Source organism: Mirounga leonina, unplaced genomic scaffold (genome assembly GCF_011800145.1).
Source record: "Mirounga leonina isolate KUSES-001 unplaced genomic scaffold, KU_Mleo_1.0 Mir_175, whole genome shotgun sequence".
Lineage (NCBI taxonomy): Eukaryota > Metazoa > Chordata > Mammalia > Carnivora > Phocidae > Mirounga > Mirounga leonina.
The window spans coordinates 30,283,816-30,304,520 of NW_023270453.1; the positions used below are offsets into that span (position 1 = coordinate 30,283,816).

The 20,705-nt window shown below is 49.9% G+C and overlaps 1 protein-coding gene across 1 annotated transcript in view; it reads right to left on the minus strand.

The window, feature by feature from the left end:
• LOC118021831 overlaps window positions 1-20,705 on the minus strand; it is a 134,286-nt gene that overhangs the window by 59,021 nt on the left and 54,560 nt on the right. Inside the window, exons 29-37 of the mRNA XM_035022283.1 lie at window positions 17,126-17,306; window positions 12,650-12,861; window positions 10,768-10,956; window positions 10,197-10,336; window positions 9,052-9,214; window positions 8,853-8,939; window positions 5,023-5,160; window positions 4,812-4,931; window positions 3,647-3,739 (exon numbers count right to left, since the gene is read on the minus strand). Coding sequence (XP_034878174.1) covers window positions 3,647-3,739; window positions 4,812-4,931; window positions 5,023-5,160; window positions 8,853-8,939; window positions 9,052-9,214; window positions 10,197-10,336; window positions 10,768-10,956; window positions 12,650-12,861; window positions 17,126-17,306 — 1,323 coding nt within the window. The remainder of the gene's footprint in view (window positions 1-3,646; window positions 3,740-4,811; window positions 4,932-5,022; window positions 5,161-8,852; window positions 8,940-9,051; window positions 9,215-10,196; window positions 10,337-10,767; window positions 10,957-12,649; window positions 12,862-17,125; window positions 17,307-20,705) is intronic.

Below are 20,705 nucleotides of genomic sequence, written 5' to 3' on the forward strand. Positions count from 1 at the left end.
TTACAATCCCGAGAGATCAAGAGTCATGTGCTCTACCGACTGGGCCAGCCAGGCACCCCCTGACCCCACTGTTCTGTGCACAGACAGCTGAGAGCGGGGCAGCCTACAGAGGACTGACCCTGTGGCTGCCCCAGCAGGAGGCACAGGACGGCACGGGGACCGGGCACGCACTCTGGGGCAACGACATACGGAAGGACATACTCTGATGCCTAAGAGGTACCAACATCACCGTTTACCACGTAGATGCACACACAGCACACACCCCAGCCGGAAATCAACAGGGTAATGAGTTGGCCTGCGTCCACCTCCTGGAAGATGTGCCAACAGAAGACATCGCCACCTGGCTCGCCGAGAAGATGAGACATCCAGAACAACAGTCCTGGTGGGCCACTGCTAAGAACTGGGGGTCTACCACTGTGTTACAAAGACATCGCATCCACCTGCCAACAACGCCCAACCTGTGCTGGGAATGACCGTGACCTTTGCCAAGAGACACTGGACAGGTAGCAAGGGGGCAGGTCGACTGCATGGGTCCCTTGCCTCTCTCTGGAGGCTGCCGTTCTGCTCGGATGCGTGTGGACACTTGATGCAGGACGCCTGCAAGCTCGCCCCAGTAAGCATGCTACCCAGTGAGGCCACCATCGGTGGCCTAGAACAGCTGTGCGCAGCTCGCGGGGCGCCCACTGACAGCCACCAAGGCCCCCGCTTTGCAGGACGTGAAGTGCAGGAGGGAGCCGAAGCTCAAGACACCCACTGGCATTTCCCCGTACCATCCCCTCCTGCTGCAGCTGGACTGATGCAGGGCACGGATGCACTGTGGCAACAGATGTGATGACAAACCCATCCACCGGCCCTTTGGACACGCCACCGGTCAACAGCTCTGTGGACATTAAATGACCATGTACGTTTCAACCGTCCCAGGGCCTATACCCTCCTCACTCACGGACCTGACTTAGAATACAAGCAGACACAGCATGCAGGAAGGATGTTCTCTGCTGCAGGTGGGGACACAAGGTAACCTTTAATGCCCCGACACAAGATCTACCTCCACGGGGAGATATAATTAAATGACCCTGGAAATGGCAGACAAGTCCACCGTGGTTTGGAGTTTGGGTCCCAGGGGGGAAGGGACAGAAGGAGACCTATCCACCACCCATTTCTCCACCCCATTCCACCAAAAACAATGGAGGCACACAACCCGGGCCTCATATAAAAAGGGACGCTATCCTAATTGCCTCATGAGGCATCGTTAGACAGAGGTTCACCCCACTGCGTACCAGAGCGGGGACGAGTCGTGTTGGCAAACATAACCTCAGCCAGGGGTGGTGGCATCTCACGCGTTCAGTTAGACAATCATGACTTGCCTTTTCTGGTGCCTACTCAACAGCGTACTTCTCCCCCTTAGATTGTGCAGGGGAACCTGTTCGCTGATTGGGCAAACCTTGGCTCCTATACAGAATAAGACCGCCTGCTGGGTGGGTCGTGAACCCCCGCAATTAGCAACTGCGGGCCTTGCCTGGTGAATCCAAAGTGCCAATCTCAGCCCTTGGAAACGCCTCTACGCTTAGGAAAACCCCTCTTTGCCCATCTCTGGCCTGACACGTGTTCCCAGGGTGTATGGGCTCCCCCTCCTGGGAAGACACAAAGAAGAAAGTTTTCCAGCTGATACAGGAGCAGATAAATAAGACTCTGCCAATGGGATATACTATTTGGGATGGCCTGGTACGGTCCTAGGTACAAATTATGCAAGTGGCCCCATTGTGCAGACAACAGGTCATGACATTGGGTAGAAACCCACACAACGAGGCGATCACACTGTACTCATGACCACTGGTATCTGGCTAGGGAGACAACACGCATCCGTTCCCACAGGTGCTTTCCCCTCTCCCTGGGAATGTACAGATGCTGTGCTCCCTCTATATTCCCATCAGGCAGGATATGTAGAAAAAACATGTTCGGCGTTCAAGGTCAGGGGCTCTAGGGGCGGCCAACCGGGTGCACCTCCTTGATAACAAAGAATGCCCGGATAACAGGCCTTGATCTCCTTGGAGCGCTGGCCGTGCGAGGAGGGGAAGGACTACACATAGTTGCCAGGCAAGTTGCTACAGTATCAAAGTTTGCTGCCTGTGGCTCCAGCAGCGGATGCTTTGCGGGGGGCTACAAGAGGGGGGGCAGAGGCTGACAAGGCTGAGCTCCCCAGCCCCACTTCACCCACATAGCTAAGGTGAACAAAGGGTCCTGCTGTTTTAGAAAGTAATGATAGGGGCATCTGGGTGGCTCAGTCCGTGAAGCATCTGCCTTCGGCTCAAGTCATGATCCCGGGGTCCTGGGATCGAGTCCTGCTTGGGGCTCCCTGCTCAGCGGGAAGCCTGCTTCTCCCTCTGCCTCTGCCCCTCCCCCTGCTTGTGCGCTCGCTCTCTCTAAAACAAATATATAAATAAAATCTTTTTTAAAAAAAGTGATGATAAAGTCTGAGCCCTTGAGATGACCCAGCATCCAGGTTTTCAGTACATCTGCCCCGTGATAAGCACAGCCAGGGGCATCAGGCTCCCATCCGGGATCCTCCACCTACACGCTCAGTAACTATGTACAAGTCATGTCACCACTCTCTGTGTCAGATTCTCATCTGCAGAATGCTACCAGAGCAGTGTCATGGGGCATCCACGAGATGAGCCACGTAAAGTGTTGCGAACAGAGCCTGGCACGTGGTCAACACTCCAGAGGCATCAGCTCCTAACACCATCGATTAGAGTGATGGCACACCCTCAGATCTGGGATGCCAGGGGCCCTGAGATGCACCGTGATTTTATGGACACCCCCCGCCCCCGCCATGAAAGTGAAAAAGCTGGTAACAAAACAACAAACCGGTGGGAATTTGAAGACATCCTGATTTCAGAGCTGTTGACCGGTGAAAACAGGTGCCTCTGAGGAGGACCAGTTTCCATAATCGAAAGCTCTTCTCAGGCTCCTTTAGAGTTCCCAAAGCCACCAGCACATGGCTGAACACATGGTAGGCATTTAAAAATTGCTGTCAAGTTCTGGGCCTCATCCCAGGTGGGACTACCCGTCTATGCCTCCAAGTCCCCAGTCCGCTAATTCCTGTGTACAGCACACGAGGCTTGTTCGGTGAAGCAGCTAACATGTGGGGTTTTCTAAGCACCCAGCGCTGGGGCAGCAGAGCACAGCCCTCCTGCCTGGCCCCCCTTTCCTGCCCTTTATTTCCTTGTACAGTTAAACCCTTCAGTGTTTCCACCCCACACTGGGCAAAACACTCCGAGGTCAAAAAAGGATCAGACGGTTTCTCCCAAATACAGAAGAGGGTTGAGAGGACAATTCTGCCTCTCTCCGTTTTCAAGGGTGAACTGTGATCCTTCTATCCCCTCCCCCCCATCCAGGGAGCTCAAACTCCTTCTGGCCTGGACAATCACTTCCAAATGATGGATTTGGAAACCTCCCTGCCATCTGTTCTTGATTCTTGGGCTGGCTGTCTGGCTAAGCCCAACATCCTGGTGTGGCCTCCCCTACCCCACACCCGGGCCTCTATCCTCCCTTCCTTCCGCCCCATCTCCCAGCAAGTTGTCTGCTTCACTCGGAGACAGTACTTGGCAGGCAACTTGAGGTCATCCCAGAGGGACCACATCTGTACCTGTAAGTCTGGAGGAAATGTTGGTCTGTGGGGATGTCTGAGCTGGAGGAGGAACGCCAAGTGGGAGTCAGATCTGTTCAGCTGGACCGAGACCTGTTGACAGGGTGGGGGGTGGAGGAGGAGGGTCAGAGGGAGCAGAGGAGGGAGATGCAGAACTCCAGAAGGTAGCTGGCTGGGCACTCGAAGAGCAACAGGTCATCCCAGAGTATGCCCACAGCCCAAGCCAAGAGCACATGCCAGAAACCACCTTCTGTGATGCTTCTTAGCCCCATCTTACTCAGGCTGCGTTACTTGGAAGCATGAGAAGTGAGGCCCCAGACATGGAGCTGGGAAGATAACTCTGGGACCTCGGTGCCCCTGTGTCCCCTGCCACGGCGTCTGCTCCTGTCTCCCATGTTCACGGCTGCATTCTATTTGACCCTGACCATGAAGCGGACACTTGACTACTAGCTTTATAACTGTCACCTCATTTAATCCCCACCCCAGCTCTCACAGGCTGGTATCACTATCCCCATTTCACAGCAAGAAAACCGATATTCAGTGGGGTTGAATAATTTACCCAAGGTCGCACAGTCAATCAGCAGTGGAGCTAAGATTTGGACTTGAAAGCTCCCTGGAGATGGAGACAGAGAGAGAAACCGTCGCCCAGGCAACCCCAGTACATAGTGCAGAGCCCGGCATGTGGCAGAGACACAATCCGTGTATGGAACAAGCAAATATATACCTATAGCAGCTCTACTATATATGGTCACCAAGCTGCATTTTCTTTCCCTCCTGGACACACTGCTAAGACTACATTTCCCAGCCCCCCTTGCAGCTGGGTAGGAACATGTAATGAGTTCTGGCCAATGGAATGTGAGCAGGAGTGGCCTGCCCCCCCCTTAAGGGGCCGGCCCAAGAAAACCTCCTGCATGATTCCCACTGTCCCCGTCCCCCTGTACAAATGTTAGCAAAGCCACAGAACCACACTGCACTGTGACAGGACTGGGCAGTAAACCTTCACAGGCAAGCAGGCTTTTATTACAACAGCCAATGCATCCTGAGTCATCCCACGCTCACTGCCACGGCCACCCCGCCCCCTCTTCAGCCACCGCACAGGGACACCAGCCCTCTGACCCGAACACCTCCCCTCCCTCAGCGAGGAGGTGGAGCTGAGCCATCTGACCTGGGATGTGATGTTGTGGTTGATGGTGGCCCTTGTGTCCAGGCTGCAGTCAAATGCTCCCCGGGGACCCCGTCTGAAGACGACGTCCCCACCCAAACGCAGGGCCTGGGGGAGCCTCAGCTGGAAAGAAACAGTACCACTTACTCTCTCCAACAGCTGAGGTCCACTCAGAGGCTGCAAACCAGTGTTCGCCCAACCTGGGGACAGGTACCTGGGAGGCGTGAGCTGCGTCCAGGGCCAGGCTGTGCCAGATTTCCCCACGCTGAGATCGGTCACGGTGCAGACCCTTTAAGTGCAGCACGACTTTCTGGTTGACTTTCAAAGTGGCCTCGACCTCCCTGTTCTGAGCCTGGGTGAGCAAGAACCAGTGGCACTGAGAGAGAGGACTTCCCATCTCCAAGTACCTGCAGAAGCCAGCCTTAGAATCCACCAGGTAGAAGAAAACGGCCCCAAGATGGATGGGTTAAAGCTATCCACACTATCCACACACAGGGCAGGAAGTGGGGACAGGTGCACGCGGGTCTTTCAAACAGGGATGCTAAAGTAGGGTTAATGGCATGGGCTTGAGGGGTCAAATCTGAGGACCTGTCTCACTCCAAGGGAGCGCCCTGGTATTAGTCTGTTTTGTTCAATGCGGTATGTCTCATACTTAACACAGGTCTTGGCACATGGCAACTGTTCAATAAATACCTGGAAGGGTGCAGAATCACTCGTGATCGCCTGCAACCCCAAGGCCAAAGCCAGGCTGAAGTGAAAGAATGTTGAATTCATAGTGTGGCAGGAAGGATAATACCCTCCCTCCCAAAGATGCCCACGTCTCGATCCCTGGAACCTATAAATACGTTACCTTACATGGCAAAAGGGACTTTGCAGTTAAGAATCTTCAGATGGGAAGATTATCCTGGATCAGCTGGTGGGCCCAAGGTAATGATAAGCGTTCTTTTAAGAGGGAGGCAGAAGGGTCAGAGAGAGAGAGAAGATGCTACTCCTGCTGGGTTTGAAGATGGAGAAAGGGACCATGACCCAAGATAACGGGTGGCTTTTAGTAGCTAGAAAAGGCAAGGAAATGGATTCTCTCCTGGAGCCTCCCAAAGGAGTGTAACTCTGGCAACACCTGATTTTAGCCAAGTGAAACCCATTTTGGATTTCTTATCTCCAGATCACATAAGGTGAGTTGCGTTGTCTTAAGCCACCAAGTTCATGGTACTGTGATATAACAGCCACAAGATACTAACACACATGGTTCATCACGTATTCTCTCAGCAACTTTGTAGCCTCCCCCACATGCCAAGCCCACGGGAGCAGGGTACACCATCTGTTCCGATCTGTGCTGATGGGGACGTTAAAAATGTCTTGCTGCGGAATTTTATCGTTGGTGTACAACTTTAGAAGAATCCGTGGCTTTATTTTAGAAACAAGATGGAAGAGGGATAAATAAAAGCCCAAGAGGAGAAAAATAAATGTGTGTCATTAAACAAAGACAGGGTTTTTTGAAAGAACAGAAAGCCAAATTCAACTCCGTTGACTTGGGGTCAAGGGTCCCGGTTGACTTGGTTCTCGCCTCTTGTCCGCAGGTGGGATTTTAGGTCCCGTGTGTCCAATCTTCTGATTTCTTTTTAATTAGAAGCAGAAATCTGGGTTTTACCCCGAATCTTCTGATTTTAAATGTGGACAATGTTTTTAAAAATGTGAAGTGCGAAGCAGGCCAAACAAAACACATCTGCAGGCTGGACCTGGCCAATGGCGCCATTCTGCAATCTCTGGTTTGAAAAAAAAACACTCAACACCATGGGGAGGTTTTTCTGCAGGTGTGTTGGGCTGCCATTCTGTCCTTTGTTTCGTCTCAGGAGCTCCAAGGACTCTGGCTACCAAGCTCTGGGAGCCATCCACAGCCCTGTTTAACTGGTGGGGCAGATGGGGACCCTCGAAGAAGAGGTCTCAGTGCTCAACAGCTGGCCCCCCTTCACCCTCCTTCAGCAGACCTTTGTATCTCCCACCAGGGAGAAACCCCCACTAACTTCTTCATCCAGGGCTTGACACATAGTAGGTGCTCAATAAATGCTTGCTGGAGAATGGGGTTACCTCCCGGGGCTTTTACTCCTCCAGGGATCCAGAAGGAGTCCGGGATGAGGGCCGAGTGGGCGCATGTCAAGTACCGGAGGACGATTATTACATTATGTTTCAGTCCCCATAACCACGGCCAAAGAGATGGGTACTGTTGTCTCTATTTTATAGACGAGGAAACGGGGGCCCAGAGCTGTGGAATCATTCACTATGGGCATGTGGGCAAAAATGAATTTCAGTCGCAGGAAGACTAATGCCAACACCTTCTGAGCCAGGGGGCTGAGAGCTGCGGCCAGGGAGCCAGACCTGCCTCGTGTTTGTAAATAAAGTTGCAGTTCGGGCTGCTCTCGCAGAAGTCCCATAAACAGAGTGGTTTAAACAACCGAAATTTATTCCTCGTGGTTCTGGAGGCTGGAAGTCCAAGACCAGGGTGCCAGCATGGTTGGGTTCTGGAGAAGGCCCTCTTCCTGGCTGGCAGGCGGCTCTCTCCTTCCTGCGCCCTCGCCAGGTGGACAGAAATCTCATCGCGGGGGCTCCAGCCTCATGACCTAACCACCTCCCAGAGACCCTGCCTCCCTATACCTTCACATTAGGGCTTCAACATATGAATCTGGCAGTGGCGGTGGGGGCACACAAGCATTTAGTCCTTAGCTAAAGTTTCATCAGAAGGCAGTCAGGCCCATTCACGTGTGTTTTCTAGAATGTGTCTGTGCTACCAAGGCACGGATGAGTACTTGCAACAGAGACCTCATGGCCCCCAGAGGCAAAAATCGTTACTATCTGCTCCTTCTCGGAAAAAGGTTGTCGCCTGTTGCTCTGGGTCAGGTGCACAACAGACTCTCAATAACTCAGGGGTGACAACGATTCAATGAGCGCGGATGATGATGCGCCAGGCCCTGCAGCTCCGATGGTAAACAGAGGCGTACCTTGGAGATATCACGGGTTCGGTTCCAGACCGCCCCGGAAACCAGTGAGCAAGTCTGGCAACAAGCGAGTCAGATGAAATTCTTGCTTTCCCAGTGCGCATACCAGTTATGTTTACACTGTCGTCAATGCAGGAGCATTACGACCAAAGAAAAAAAGTACATACCTTCATCTAAAGAATCCTCATTGCAAAAAAATGCTAACCGTCGTCTGAGCTTTCAGCCAGTTGTAATCACAGATCACAGATCACCATAACCAATGGGATAATAATGAAAAAGTGAAATATTGCCCAAGTCACCAAAATGGAACATGGAGACAGAGTGAGCAAATGCTGTTGGAAAAATGGTACCAACAGCCTTGCTGGATGCAGGGTTGCCACAAGCCTTCAATTTGTATTTAAAAAAATGCAATATCTGCAAAGTGTAATGAAATAAAGTGCCATGACGTGAGGTATGCAGACACAGTATCAATCACGGATCTTATGGACTAGCAGGGGGAACAGTGATTGGTCAGAAAATCACGTCAAAATAGGACTGAGATTTGCGGGAAGTGCTAGAAACAGACGTGTGGGGTGTGCAGGACACGTAACCAGGGGATGGGAGGTGGTCTGGGGGCCACGAAAAGCTTCCTGGAAGAGAGGATGCGTGAGCTGAACCCTCAGCAGTGAGTATAAGGGAAGGAGGCAAAGCCGAAGGAGTGACAGCTCCGGGCACAGAATACACAAAGGTCCTGGGGCAGGAAAGAGCTGGGTGAGGAACCAAAAGGAGGCTGAGTGAAAGGTGGCAGCAGAAGGGACAGAGTGGTCTCAGGTGGCCTGCAGGGTCAGTAAGACCAGAGGGGCACGGCCAGGGTCTTCGTCCAGAGAGAAGGAGTGGCATGATTCTGCTGGCATACTGGAAAGCCCCCTCTAGCCGTCAGGTAGGCTAGAACAGTGGGGACAGAGTGGAACAGAAAACCCAGGCCAGAGAGCATTCTGCTCGTCCAGTTCAGAGGAGATGGCAGCTTGGATCGGGGACCACTGGGGTGCCCAGTCCCCAGGCTCTGCTCACTTACGGCGTGCTGGCTCCAAGCAACGGCGCACCCCTCCACGTTCCTGGGGATGGCCTTGCCGTCGTATGGGTGGGTCAGGCCTGCGCAGACCTGGGAGGGAAGGGCACACACGCGCACGCACATACAGAGATGGCTCAGCGGCAGACGGGGGCCTCCCCCTGCTCCCAGGCCCCTCCCCAGCTGCGCCCCGGAGCCTACTCACGTAGGGGTGTCCGGCCTGGTAGCCCAGGACTACGGTCTGCAGGGTCTCCTCTTGGCCGTTCAGGACGAGCCTAGTTTCCAGGGAGCATCGCTGGTGTTGCCTATCTGCTGTGAAGCTCTCCTGCAGGAGGAGGCTCTGCGGGATGGGCAGAGGCAAGGTGTGCCTGGCATGGAGAAGGGAGAGTGGGCCAAAGGCATTAAAGCTTCTGGCAGGGTCAGGGGACAACTGGGCCCCAGGAGCTCAGACTGGGCCTGTCACAAGCTTGCAGGGTTAAGACCGTCACAGAGAGGAGAACATCAGGACACACATCAGCCCTGCTTCTCACCAATCTATGTCCATTCACCATGTCGCCATGCCCTCGTAAAAACCCAGTGACCTGGGCACGGCGGGGGTCATTACCAGCCCCTGGCAACAGAGACCCAAGGACAGGCAGCAGCTGGGGTCTGTTACCTTGGGCACTGACTTCTCTGTGCCTCAGTTTTCCCATCTGGGAAATGGGGGCTCAAATACTAGCCCCCGACCTCAATCCCAACCATGGTTGGGATCATAGGAGATAATGTCTGTACAGTGAATGCAAGCTCCCTGAGGGCAGGAGTTCTGTCCTTTTTATTCCCTGTTTTCCCAGAAAAGTGCATCACGGCACATAGGAGGTGCTCAATGAACACAAATGAAATGAACGAAGGAACGAGGTCTGTGCAGATAACAGCCCCTGTTACGTCGTGGTTATTGCTGTTTTTATAGAAGATGACTAAGGCCAGGCAGCTGGTCTGGACACAGGCTGGAGCTGAGGCTAGGTCTGCTGATTCCCCCACCCACCCACCCCCTTACACCCCCAGACCACAAGAACAACCTTTCCAACCAGCTGTGCCTCTAGGAACTAGAAAGATTCCCCAGAGCAGCTTTCAGGCTGGGGTGAGGACAGACTTCTGCTCCCAGATTTCTTAGCATCCTCATGGAAGGGGGCTAGCTGTGCAGGGACTTCTGAGGGAGGCAGGCGGATTGTCTCTGAGCTCTGGGCTCCACCTGGGCCCCGTGGAGCAGCGTGGGCCTCCCAGGTAGCACAGCTTACCCTGCCCCCCCAGGACCCTCCATGCTGCAGACCCTCCTGGCAGATGCTGCACATAAGGGGAAGGGGCCGCACGGACCTGAGGAGGAAGGTCCCCCGCTTCTGGTACCAGCTCCTGTCCCGCATCACCTCCTCCAGCTTGCCCTCCAACTCCAGGCCCCGAGGCTGGCCCCTGGTGCTGGTCACCAGGGCCGTCAGCGACACGTGGGTCTTCTGGGGCTGTAACAAGGACCGGACTAATGGAGAGAGATGCCCCAGCGGGGGCCTGGCTCCTTAAACATGGTGCCCAGGGGTCCAAGGGGCAGCTCCCCCTGCCCGCCCATCACCTCGGGAGTGACCACCTGAGAAGAGGTTGTTGAACAGGACCGCAGCCTCACCCCAGAGCAGACTCCAAGATCGCATGGGCGCACCGCCATGCCTGGACCTCCCCAGGTGCCCAGTGGGGAATGGTCTCGGGCTTCTGGCTCCATGAGGCGGAGCTTTGCTCCAGGGTCTGCGCTAATACGGCTGGGGTCCATTTTACAGATAAAGAAACTGAGCTCAGGAAGGCCCAAGGTCATAGGCTGAGCACTAAATGCTTTCCCATCCCAGGTGAGGGATTTGGGGGTCTCTCAACAGCGGAGCCTCCAGCATGGGCCGCCTGGACCCACCTGCTCCATGTGCCTGTAGGCGGCCGTTAGGTTCATCTCCTGCAGGGGGCCCTTCAACCAGCAGTGAAGTATCTTAAGGTCTTGGCTGTTCTCTGCGTGGATCTCGCTCCACACTGCGGCACTCCAGGCTGATTCTACTTCACTCCGGCTGCGGAAGAGGCTCTGGGCCAACGTTGTCACCGTGGATACCTACGGCGAGGCAGGGGAGGGCGACCAAAGCCTTTGCACACCCTATGCACTCCCCCTGGGATGCCCTTTCTCCCCATTCCCCCTTGGGGAACTCCTACTCATCCTTCAAAACCCCTCCGACACCATCTCTGTGAGGCCTTTCCCGATGGGTCCAGGCAGAAATTGCTGTTCCCTACAGGGTCTTGAGGAAAGAGGACAAACTTCCCTCCATCCCTCAGCCCTGAGCAGAGAGAGAATCTGAAGTATCGGTTATGAGAGAAGATAACTCCCTTCCCCCTCTCTCCTCTTTGGCTCGGAAAGGGAGTATGATCTCACTGGGCCACTATTATTAGCAGGCAGGGTCTCTGTGTCCCGAGGGGCACACACCCACAGGTGGCCTTCTCTTCCTGTACCATTGCTATGGTCTTCAGAGCCCTGGGAAGAGCTGGGGGAGTCTCTGAGGTCGACAAGTGGTGCCCGAACAGGGACCTGAAGCCCCCGTTGAGGAGTGATCGGGGACCTGGGGTGGCAAAGGAACAGGGGAGGTAGAGCACCATAGTTCTGTGCAGGGCTGTGCACCCCAGCCCACTGCCCCTGGCACAAGCCCCATCAGGAATAGCACGGGGCCGTACCCCCTTGGCCACGACCCCTGTTCACACGGCTCAGGGCCTCCCAAGTGGAGGTGATGGGGTCAAAATGGGGTTTAGGCATGACTGAGGCCCCTGCCACATACTAGAACTCCATAACACCTTGTCCCATAGGTCACTGACCTTGGGTCTCCCCCCAGAACCTACAGGACCCCCATCGCCAGCTTACCATTTCAGGGAAGGGCCCCTCCTCCTACCCAGCTGTTTGGGCCAAAACCTTGGGGCCATTCAGGTCTTGTCTTGCGCTCCCTCCCACTGCCCATCCACCAGCAAATCTGTCAGCAAATCTATCGGTTCCACCTGCAAACTAGTTCCAGAATCTAGACACCTGCTACACCTGCTACCATCTCTGCTGCCAAACACCCCGCCCCCCCGCCCCGCCCAGGACAGGCCACTGTCGGGCCCCTGGCTGGGGTGTCTGCAGGAGCTGGTTAGCTGACCCCACCCTGCTACCACTCAGCCCCTGCCTCAGAGGGACTCTGCTGTCCCGAGGTGGGCCCACAGAGCTGCCTCTTTCTGGGTCCAAGTCAGGCCCGGACCTCCTGCTGTGTCCCACTTGTCATCCCAACACAGGAAGAGGCTATGTGCCAGGCTCCCTCGGGGGACACCTGGGGCATCTTTCACGGGTTGGTTTTCTTCCCAACTGTTATGCTTCAGAGATCAAACAGGTGCAAAGAAGCATATTCAATTACACACAGCAGCTGGTATGAAACTGACCTACGACCTTAAAGTTTTCATTCTGGTTTTTGGCAAAGGCCTGATGTCTACTTGTTTCCGAGTACCCTTCAACCTGCTTTCATGTTTTAACCTATCAGCGGCTAAGCAAGACTACGGGAAACTGAGATGGAGGGGGTGGGGCGGTCCACTCTCCCAAATTCACTTGGCAACTAATTCTGAAGACTATAAATGCTGGGCCATCCAAACTGCCCACATCTGTGACCTGGTATCAGGCCTGGGTGCTGTTCTCCCTCTGCATGCAAGAAGTTCTGGATGGCAGGGAACCAGGTTCCTGGGCCATGAGTCCAATGGCAGGGAGGGGAGCAGAGGACGTAACCGAGCATGCGCACCCGGAGGTAAGTGGTAGCCGGGGTGTAGATGTGGATCTTGCCCTCCCTGTCAAGGCCCTGTTTCCTGTAGGCCACGTTCATCACCAGGTTCTTGAGGGTCCAGGCCTTGCCCAGTGTCAGCTCCAGGACAGCCTGGAACATGGGTCGGCGTGACCAGTCCAGCCTGTGAGCCACGGAGACCATCAGCCATGGACTATCCATGTTCAAGGCTCCTGCAAGAGGTAGAGAGGGAGAAGCAGGTACGACCAATATGAAGAGAGCTACTGGCAGATACCAAGAGGTCCCCGTAGCCTCATCACAGCCCCTGCGGGCATGTCTCAGAACTGAGCATGACTGGGATGGGACAGGAGGGAACTTTACAGAATGCTATTCATGTTCTGAGTCTTGACAGGGGCGACACTGGTGTGCGCACCTGTCAAAACGCATTAAATGGTACCCTGGAGTGCATTCCACTCTAGTTAAGGCGTGAAATGTACAGAGGTCTACTGCTTACTTCGACCTGCACCAACAAATAACTCGGATGGTAAGGGGGGTAGATATGTGGGGGTAAAATGTTAACGGTGGAATCTTGGGCTGAAAGTATGTTGGTGTTAACGATACAATCCATTGCACTTTTCTGTAGGTTTGACAAGTTTTCATAGAGACATGTTGGGCAAAAGAAATGCATGAAGAAGTTGGAGAGACGGCACAGGTGTGTGATAATAAAGGTAATAAAGAACGTGGCCTTTACTTTCCAAGCTGTAACCTCTTTAAGCTTGTGCTGCCATCATCTATGAAATGGGTACAGTAAGATTGCTCACTGGGTACTGGGACAGAGGAAGCACTCATTAAGAAGAGTAAATACTGGGGCGCTTGTGTGGCTCAGTGGGTTAAGCATCTGCCTTCAGCTCAGATCATGATCCCAGGGTCCTGGGATCGAGCCCCGCATCGGGCTCCCTGCTCTGCGGGGAGTCTGCTTCTCCCTCTCCCTCTGCCTTCTCCCTCCTGCTCATGTGCTCTCTCTCCCTCTCAAATAAATAAATAAAATCTTTAAAAAAAAAAAAAAAAAGGAAGAGTCATCACTCTCACCACCATCATCAAAAAGGTGACATTCAATATAACCTTTTGCCTGTCCATGATTCACTGAAAGCAGGTCTCGTATTTTGTCATGAATAGCCTAATCCATTCAAGGACTAATTCAGCCAGTATTGCTCGGGACACTGGGGATGCACAGTAAACAAGCAGGCACAGCTCCTGCCATCATGGAACTAGCAGTCCAGAGGCCGTGGATGGCAGGAGGGACAGATCTTGAACAAATAAACATATAACGAGACCTAAGTAAAAAATGCTGAGTGCCATGGAGGAAAATAACGGGGGGGGGGGGGGGGGGTTGGTGGGGATCGGCCCAGGACAGCCAAGGTTCCCATGAGAAAGTGACAATTGAGCAGAGACCTAAATGAAAAGCAGTGGGAGTCTGTCAAAGGGGAGGGCGACCTCCCACCTGCTGGAGATTTACTGTCTGGGCAAACTGAGGCAGAGAAGCCTGGATGTAGGGAAACGAGACACAATGAGGACAGAGGGTGAGCTGCCCATGTGAGAACAGGGAGATGCTGAAGAGAATAGCCCAGGGCCCTGCCCCGCTGCACACGTCCCACAGGCATGGGAAAACTGCTCCGTGAAAGAACAGAATGAAAAAGAAAGATCCACAGATACAAACCCCAGGGCTCCCCGTTCAGCTGCTTGACAGAAAAGCCCATCAAAGTGTACCCCCAAACACATGTAGAGCTTCTTCCAAATAAGCTCTGAGTGGCCAGTCCTTAAACACAGCACATACCTAAGTCTTGCCTGACATTTGAGGCAATTCAGAAAAAAAGTTAAGAGAAACTCAAGGAGAACAGATCAAAGTCCCCCAGTTCTGTAACGTATCCGCTCAGAGAAGTAAGAAGAGTTGTGTTCGCAGAGCAGGGCACTATAAGAAAAGAACTCTTGGGAACAAAAAAGAGCTCTTGGAAATACAAGATAGCCAAAATTAAAATGTAGTAGAAGGGCTGGCAGATGGAGTTAAGGAAATAGGTCCTCAAAACAGAACAAAAAAAGATAAGGAGATGGAACCAAGGAGAGAAAAGAAAGAAAATTAGAGGCTCAGTTTCTGAGGACCAACATCTGACCAACAGGAATTCCAGAAGCCAGAAAGAAGGAGATTATCAAAGAAACTGTACAAGCACATTACCCAGACCCAAATGACGTTTCCAAGTTGAAAGGGTCTAAGTGAAGTGCCCAGTACAATGGATGAAAGTCACTGTACACCAGGGCACATCATAATAAGATCTGAAGACACTCGGAATACACAGAAGTTCCTAAAAGCTTCCAGAGAGTGAGAAAGTGGGCACATACAAAGGATGATGGCCCAGAAATAGCATCCTATTTGAAATGACACTGGAGCGATGTCCTCAAAATCCAAAGAGGAAAACTAAAATTCTCTACTTGGCCAAATTACCCAGGTACAATGAAGACAATTTAAACATTCAGGGGTGCAAAATGTTTACATCCCATTATGGGTTGAATTGTGTCTCTCAAAAATATACAAAATCCCAACCCCCCGGTATATCCCAGAATGTGACCTTATTTGGGAAATGAGGTCATCACAGATATAAGTAGTTATGATGAGGTCATACTAGAGTAGGGTGGGCCCTAAAACCAATAGGACTGGTGTCCTTTTAAGAAGAGGGAAGGGGCGCCTGGGTGGCTCAGTCGGTTAAGTGTCTGCCTTCGGCTCAGGTCGTGATCCCGGGGTCCTGGGATCGAGCCCCACATCAGGCTCCCTGCTCAGCGGGAAGCCTGTTTCTCCCTCTCCCACTCCCCCTGCTTGTGTTCCCTCTCTCGCTGTCTCCCTCTCTCTCTCTGTGTCAAATACATAAATAAATAATTAAAAAAAAAAAAAAAGAAGAGGGAAGTCTAAACACAGACACACACATACCAGGAGAAAGCCAAGTGACAACAGAGACAGAGATGAGAGCAATGTCACTATGTGCCAAGGAACCCCAAGTAGCAACGGCCACCATCAGGAGCTAGGAAAAGGCAGGGAAGAATTCTATCCAGGTTACAGAGGGAGCATGGCCCTGACGACACCTTGAACTCAGAATTCTAGTCTCTAGAACTGGTGAGAGAATACATTTCTGTTGTTTTAAGCTACTCAGTTTGTGGTCATTTGTTAAACCAGCCCTAGGACACTAATACACTTCTCTCAGGAAGCTGCTGGAAGATGTGCTCCATCAAAACAAAAGAGTAAACCAAGAAAGACGACCACATGAGTGCAAGAAACAGGGCTGTGACCCAGAGAAGTGGAAGGAATTCCCAGGATGACAGGGAAGGGATGCCCCAGAACCAAAGCTGTGCAACCGGTCTACATTGGAGCAGAAAGACAGAGGATCCAGGAAGAAGGTCTCCAAGAAACATATAAGAACTAATTGAAACTGATACATAATCTGATGTGTCTGACCATCTGGAAAAAGTTTTGTACTTACACTAAAAATTCTGGGAATAATTATAAAGAGGAAAATAGAAAACTGGTCAAACGGGAAAAAGACAATTATAACTCCAGGAAAAACATAAAATTAGAATCATAGTATACCATGTATCTCAGCTATGAAGGACACATACAGAGTCACAATTAAGTAAATATTGAATATTCACTGACCAACTCTTTTAGGGGGATGAAGGGAAATAGATATCTGAAAAGGGTTTAAGAGTTAAATTCTCATCCTCTCTGGTTAGAAATATATGGAGAAGGCCTAAAAAAGAAAAATCAAGAAATAACAGTATAATTATAGTGTTTTAAGAGCCAAAGAGCTTAACAAGAAAGAGCTAACACAGTTTACAGTGGTTGCTGTTTTAAGCAAAACTTGGGATAGGAAGACATGAAGCAGAGGATTACTGTATTTATTATACACTAGCTTTAAAAAATAAACTTTAAAAGCATTATTTCAGGTACGTACATGAGTAGAGAACATAATATGATGAGCCCCTATGTAATACTCACCACCTTCAACAATTACCAACTCATAGTTTCTACTTTACTTTTCAACCTATGTATTACTGCAGTAAAAATAAAATTAATTCAAGGATAAACTATGGCAAATCCATTTCTTCAAAGTGAGAGAGTGTTCTGGGGAGAAGAAACAGCAACTGCAAAGGCCCTGAGGTATGTTTGGAGAAATGGAAAAGAGGCCAGTGGGGCTGCAGGATAATGGGCAACAGGTAAACTGGGGTAAGAGAAGCCTGGAGAATCAGGCAAGGGACAGTCATGTAGAGCTCTGTTGATGAGGGGAAGGAATCAGGATATAATTGTAAGTGTCATGGGACACATTAAAGGTCTGAGTCTTGACATCCAGACCAACACAAAGGAAAGGTTACTCCAGGTAATGGGCACAGTCCGGGCAAAGGCCCGGGGTCCAGAGATCTTAACTCCTAGCCGAAGAGTCTAGAGATGACACTCACCTTCCCACTTCCGCAGGGTAGCTCGAGACGTGTCCTTCCACTGCAGGCCTGCCACAAAGGGCAGCTGCCCGTTGTACTGCACCTTCAGGTATGTGCTGCTCTCCACGTGTGGCTGGCGAAGGCTTGAGTGATACAGCTGCATACGGAAATCCACCTGCCTCTCAGGCACCTGCAGCACAAACTGGAGGAGACCCGTGCTCAAGATGCTAATCCGATGACTCCACTCCCAACCTAGCACATTCCACTGGCTCACCACGACAGCCAGGGGTTGGACTGAGTTCCCTGGTTATCAGGAACTGCCCAGCCCACTCCCAAAGAAACCCTGTGCCCATTAGCAGTCGCTCCCTGTTGCCCCCTGGGAACCATGAATCTACTTTCTGTTACTATGGATTTGCCTATTCTGGACATTTCGTATAAGTGGAATCATATAATACGTGGCCTTCTGCGTCTGGCTTCTTTCACTTAGCATGATGATTTCAAGACTCATGCATGGTGTATCATGTAGCATGTATCAGAACTTCATTCCTTTTTATTGCTGAACAATATTCTATTGTATGGATAAATCCTATTTTATTTATCCATTCATTGTTGAAGAGCATTTGTGTTGTTTCTCCTTTTTGGCTATTATGAATAATACTCTATAACTATTCCATACAGGTTTGTGTGAACACAGGTTTTCAATTCTCTCTAGTTCCTAGGAGTAGAATCGTTACATCATTTGGGAACTCTGTTCTTAACATTTTAAAGATACGCCAAACTGTTTTTCCATACTGTCATACCATTTGGTGATTCCAACCAGTATACGAGAGGTCTAACATCTCCATATTCTCACCAACACTTAAGTGTCTTTTTTGTTTTTACCCTTGCTCGTGGGTTTGTAGTACTATCTCACTGTGATTCTGATTTCCCTAATCACACTGAGCATCGTTCCATGTGCTTATTGACCACGTGTATACCTTTTGTGAAGAAATATCTATTCAAATCCCTTGTCTTTTTCTTGTTGAGTTGTAAGAGTTATCTATATATTTGGGGGGAAAAATCCCTTATCAGACATAAAACTTGTAGATGTTTTCTTCCATCCTGTGGGTTACTTCTCTTTCTCGATGGAGTCTTTGGAAGCATAAACTTTTTAAATTTTGATGAAGCCCAATGTATCAGTTTTTGTTGTTGTTAATACACTTTTAGTGTCAAAGCTCAGAAACCCTTGCCTATTCTAAGGTTGTAAAGATTCACTTTTATGTTTTCTTCCAAGAGTTTTATAGTTCTTCAATTTAGGTCTACGATTTGGTTTGCATTAGTTTTTATATATGGTATTAGGTAAGCATCCAACTTCATTCTTTTTGCACATGGATATCCAGTGGTACCAGCACTCATTGGTGAAAAGACTATTCTTTCCCCTCTTCAGTGGTCTTGGCAGTCTTGTCAAAAATCAACCGACTGTAAATATAAGGCTTTACTTCAGGACTCCCAATTCTACTCCATTGGTCTGTCTGTCTACCCTTACACCACTACCATACTACCTTAGTTACCAGAGCTTTGTAGTAAGTTTTGAAATTGGAAAGAATGAGTTCTCCAACTTTGTCCTTCTTTTTCAAGGTGGTTTGGGCTATTCTGTGTCCCTTGCAATTCCATATGAATTTTAGGATCAGCTTGTCAATTTCAGCAAAAAGAGATCACGTGGTTTTGGATAGGCATAGATAGGGACTATCAAATCTGTAGATGAATTTAGGAAATGTTGCCATCTTAAGATTCGTTTTATGATCCAAGAACATGGGATGTCTTCCCATTTATTTCAGCTTTCCTTAATTTCTTTCAACAACGTTTTGTGGTTTTCAGAGTATTAGTTTTACTTTCTTTTGTTACGTTGGTGCTGAAGTATTTGTCCTTTTTTTGACACTATTGCAAATGGAATTCTTAATTTAATTTTCACAGTTTTCATCGCTAGTGTAGAGAAATACAACTGACTTTCGTATATTTATCTTGTCTGCTGCAACTTCGAGGAACTCATTTATTAGGTCTAATAGATCTTTTCATGGATTCATTAGGGTCTTCTACATATAACAGTGCCATCTGTGAGCAGAAATAGTTTTACTTCTTCCTTTCCAATCTGGATGCATTTCATTTTTTTTTTTCTTGCCTAACTGCCCCGGCTAAAACCTCCAGTACAATGTTGAAGAGAGGTGGTGAGAGCAGACATCCTAGCTTCTTCCTGATCTTAGAGGGAAAGCAGTTAGGCTTTTACCATTAAGTTTGATGCTGGCGGTGGATTTTTCATTGATGGCCTTTATCAGGTTGAGGAAGTGCTCTTCCATTGCTAATTGTGTGTTTTTATCATGAAAGGGTATGGGGTTTTGCCAAATACTTTTTCTGCCTCTCTTCAGATGATCATGTGGTTTCCATCCTTCACTCCATGAATATGGTATATTACCTTGATTGATTTTCAAATGTGAAACCAACCTTGAATTCTGGGGATAAAGCCCCTTTGGTCATGTTGTGTAATTCTATTTATATATTGCTGAATTCAGTTTGGTAGTGTTTTCTTGAGGATTTTGTATCTGTATTTATAAGAGGTCTTTCGTTTTTCTTTTCTCATGATGTCCTGGTCTGGTCTGGGCATCAGGATGATACTGGCCTCATAGAATGAACTGGGAAGTCTTTTCCCCTCTTGACTAATCATTTAGTAAATTATTTTCTAGTCAATTAATTCTGGCACAATCCAGTCCAGCCAAGAGGTTAAGAGCCTAAGGTATGCAATGAAGCCTACTGGAATTTCAATTCCAATCCTGCCACATAATAGCTGTGAGACCCCAGACAAGTCTGTTTACGCAATTTCTCCTCGGCAGAATGAGGATAGTGGTTACTTCACAAGGGTTAAATGAAATAATACAAACAACACATCTGAAACATAGCCTGGCAATAATAAGTGGCTCAGCACTGCTCACTTTGCCCTTCCCTCTTCTGTTCACTGTCAGCTTCTTAAGGATAAATAGTATCTTACGCATATCTCCCCAGAACCTAGCATGGTGTCTGCCACATTTGAGAAGGCTTGCAGAAACAAGCACTCTTTTAATCTCTTCACTAAAATTTTTGGGACCAGATGCTTTCCAGAAATAAGAAATTTCCACAATTTAGAATAGTAACATAACACATGTACTGCAATTATATAAAGAACTCCTACCAATCAAGTCAAAATTCTAGTTTTTTTCAAATGTCAATACAAAAATGCCATCCCCAGAAAGGGTAATGCAATGGTAGAAAAAATACAGAAAAGGTGGTGCTCAGCATTATTAAGTGGTTGGGGAAATGCAAATTCAAACGAGATATCCTTTCCATCCAGATCAGCAAAGTTTTTCAAATGTTAAAAGTCAAGTATTGGTCGGAGTATGGAAATTGCTCCTTGTGGACATGGCTGGAGGGAAGGGTGATCGGTTCGAACATTTTGGAGGGCAAACTGTCACAAGACAGCAAATTAAAAATAGGCAAATTCCAAAACCCAGAAATTATGTATTATGACGTATGCCCCAGAGACTCTGGCACACATGTACCCAGGGATGGGTGCCCAAGGATGTTCAGGCTTACA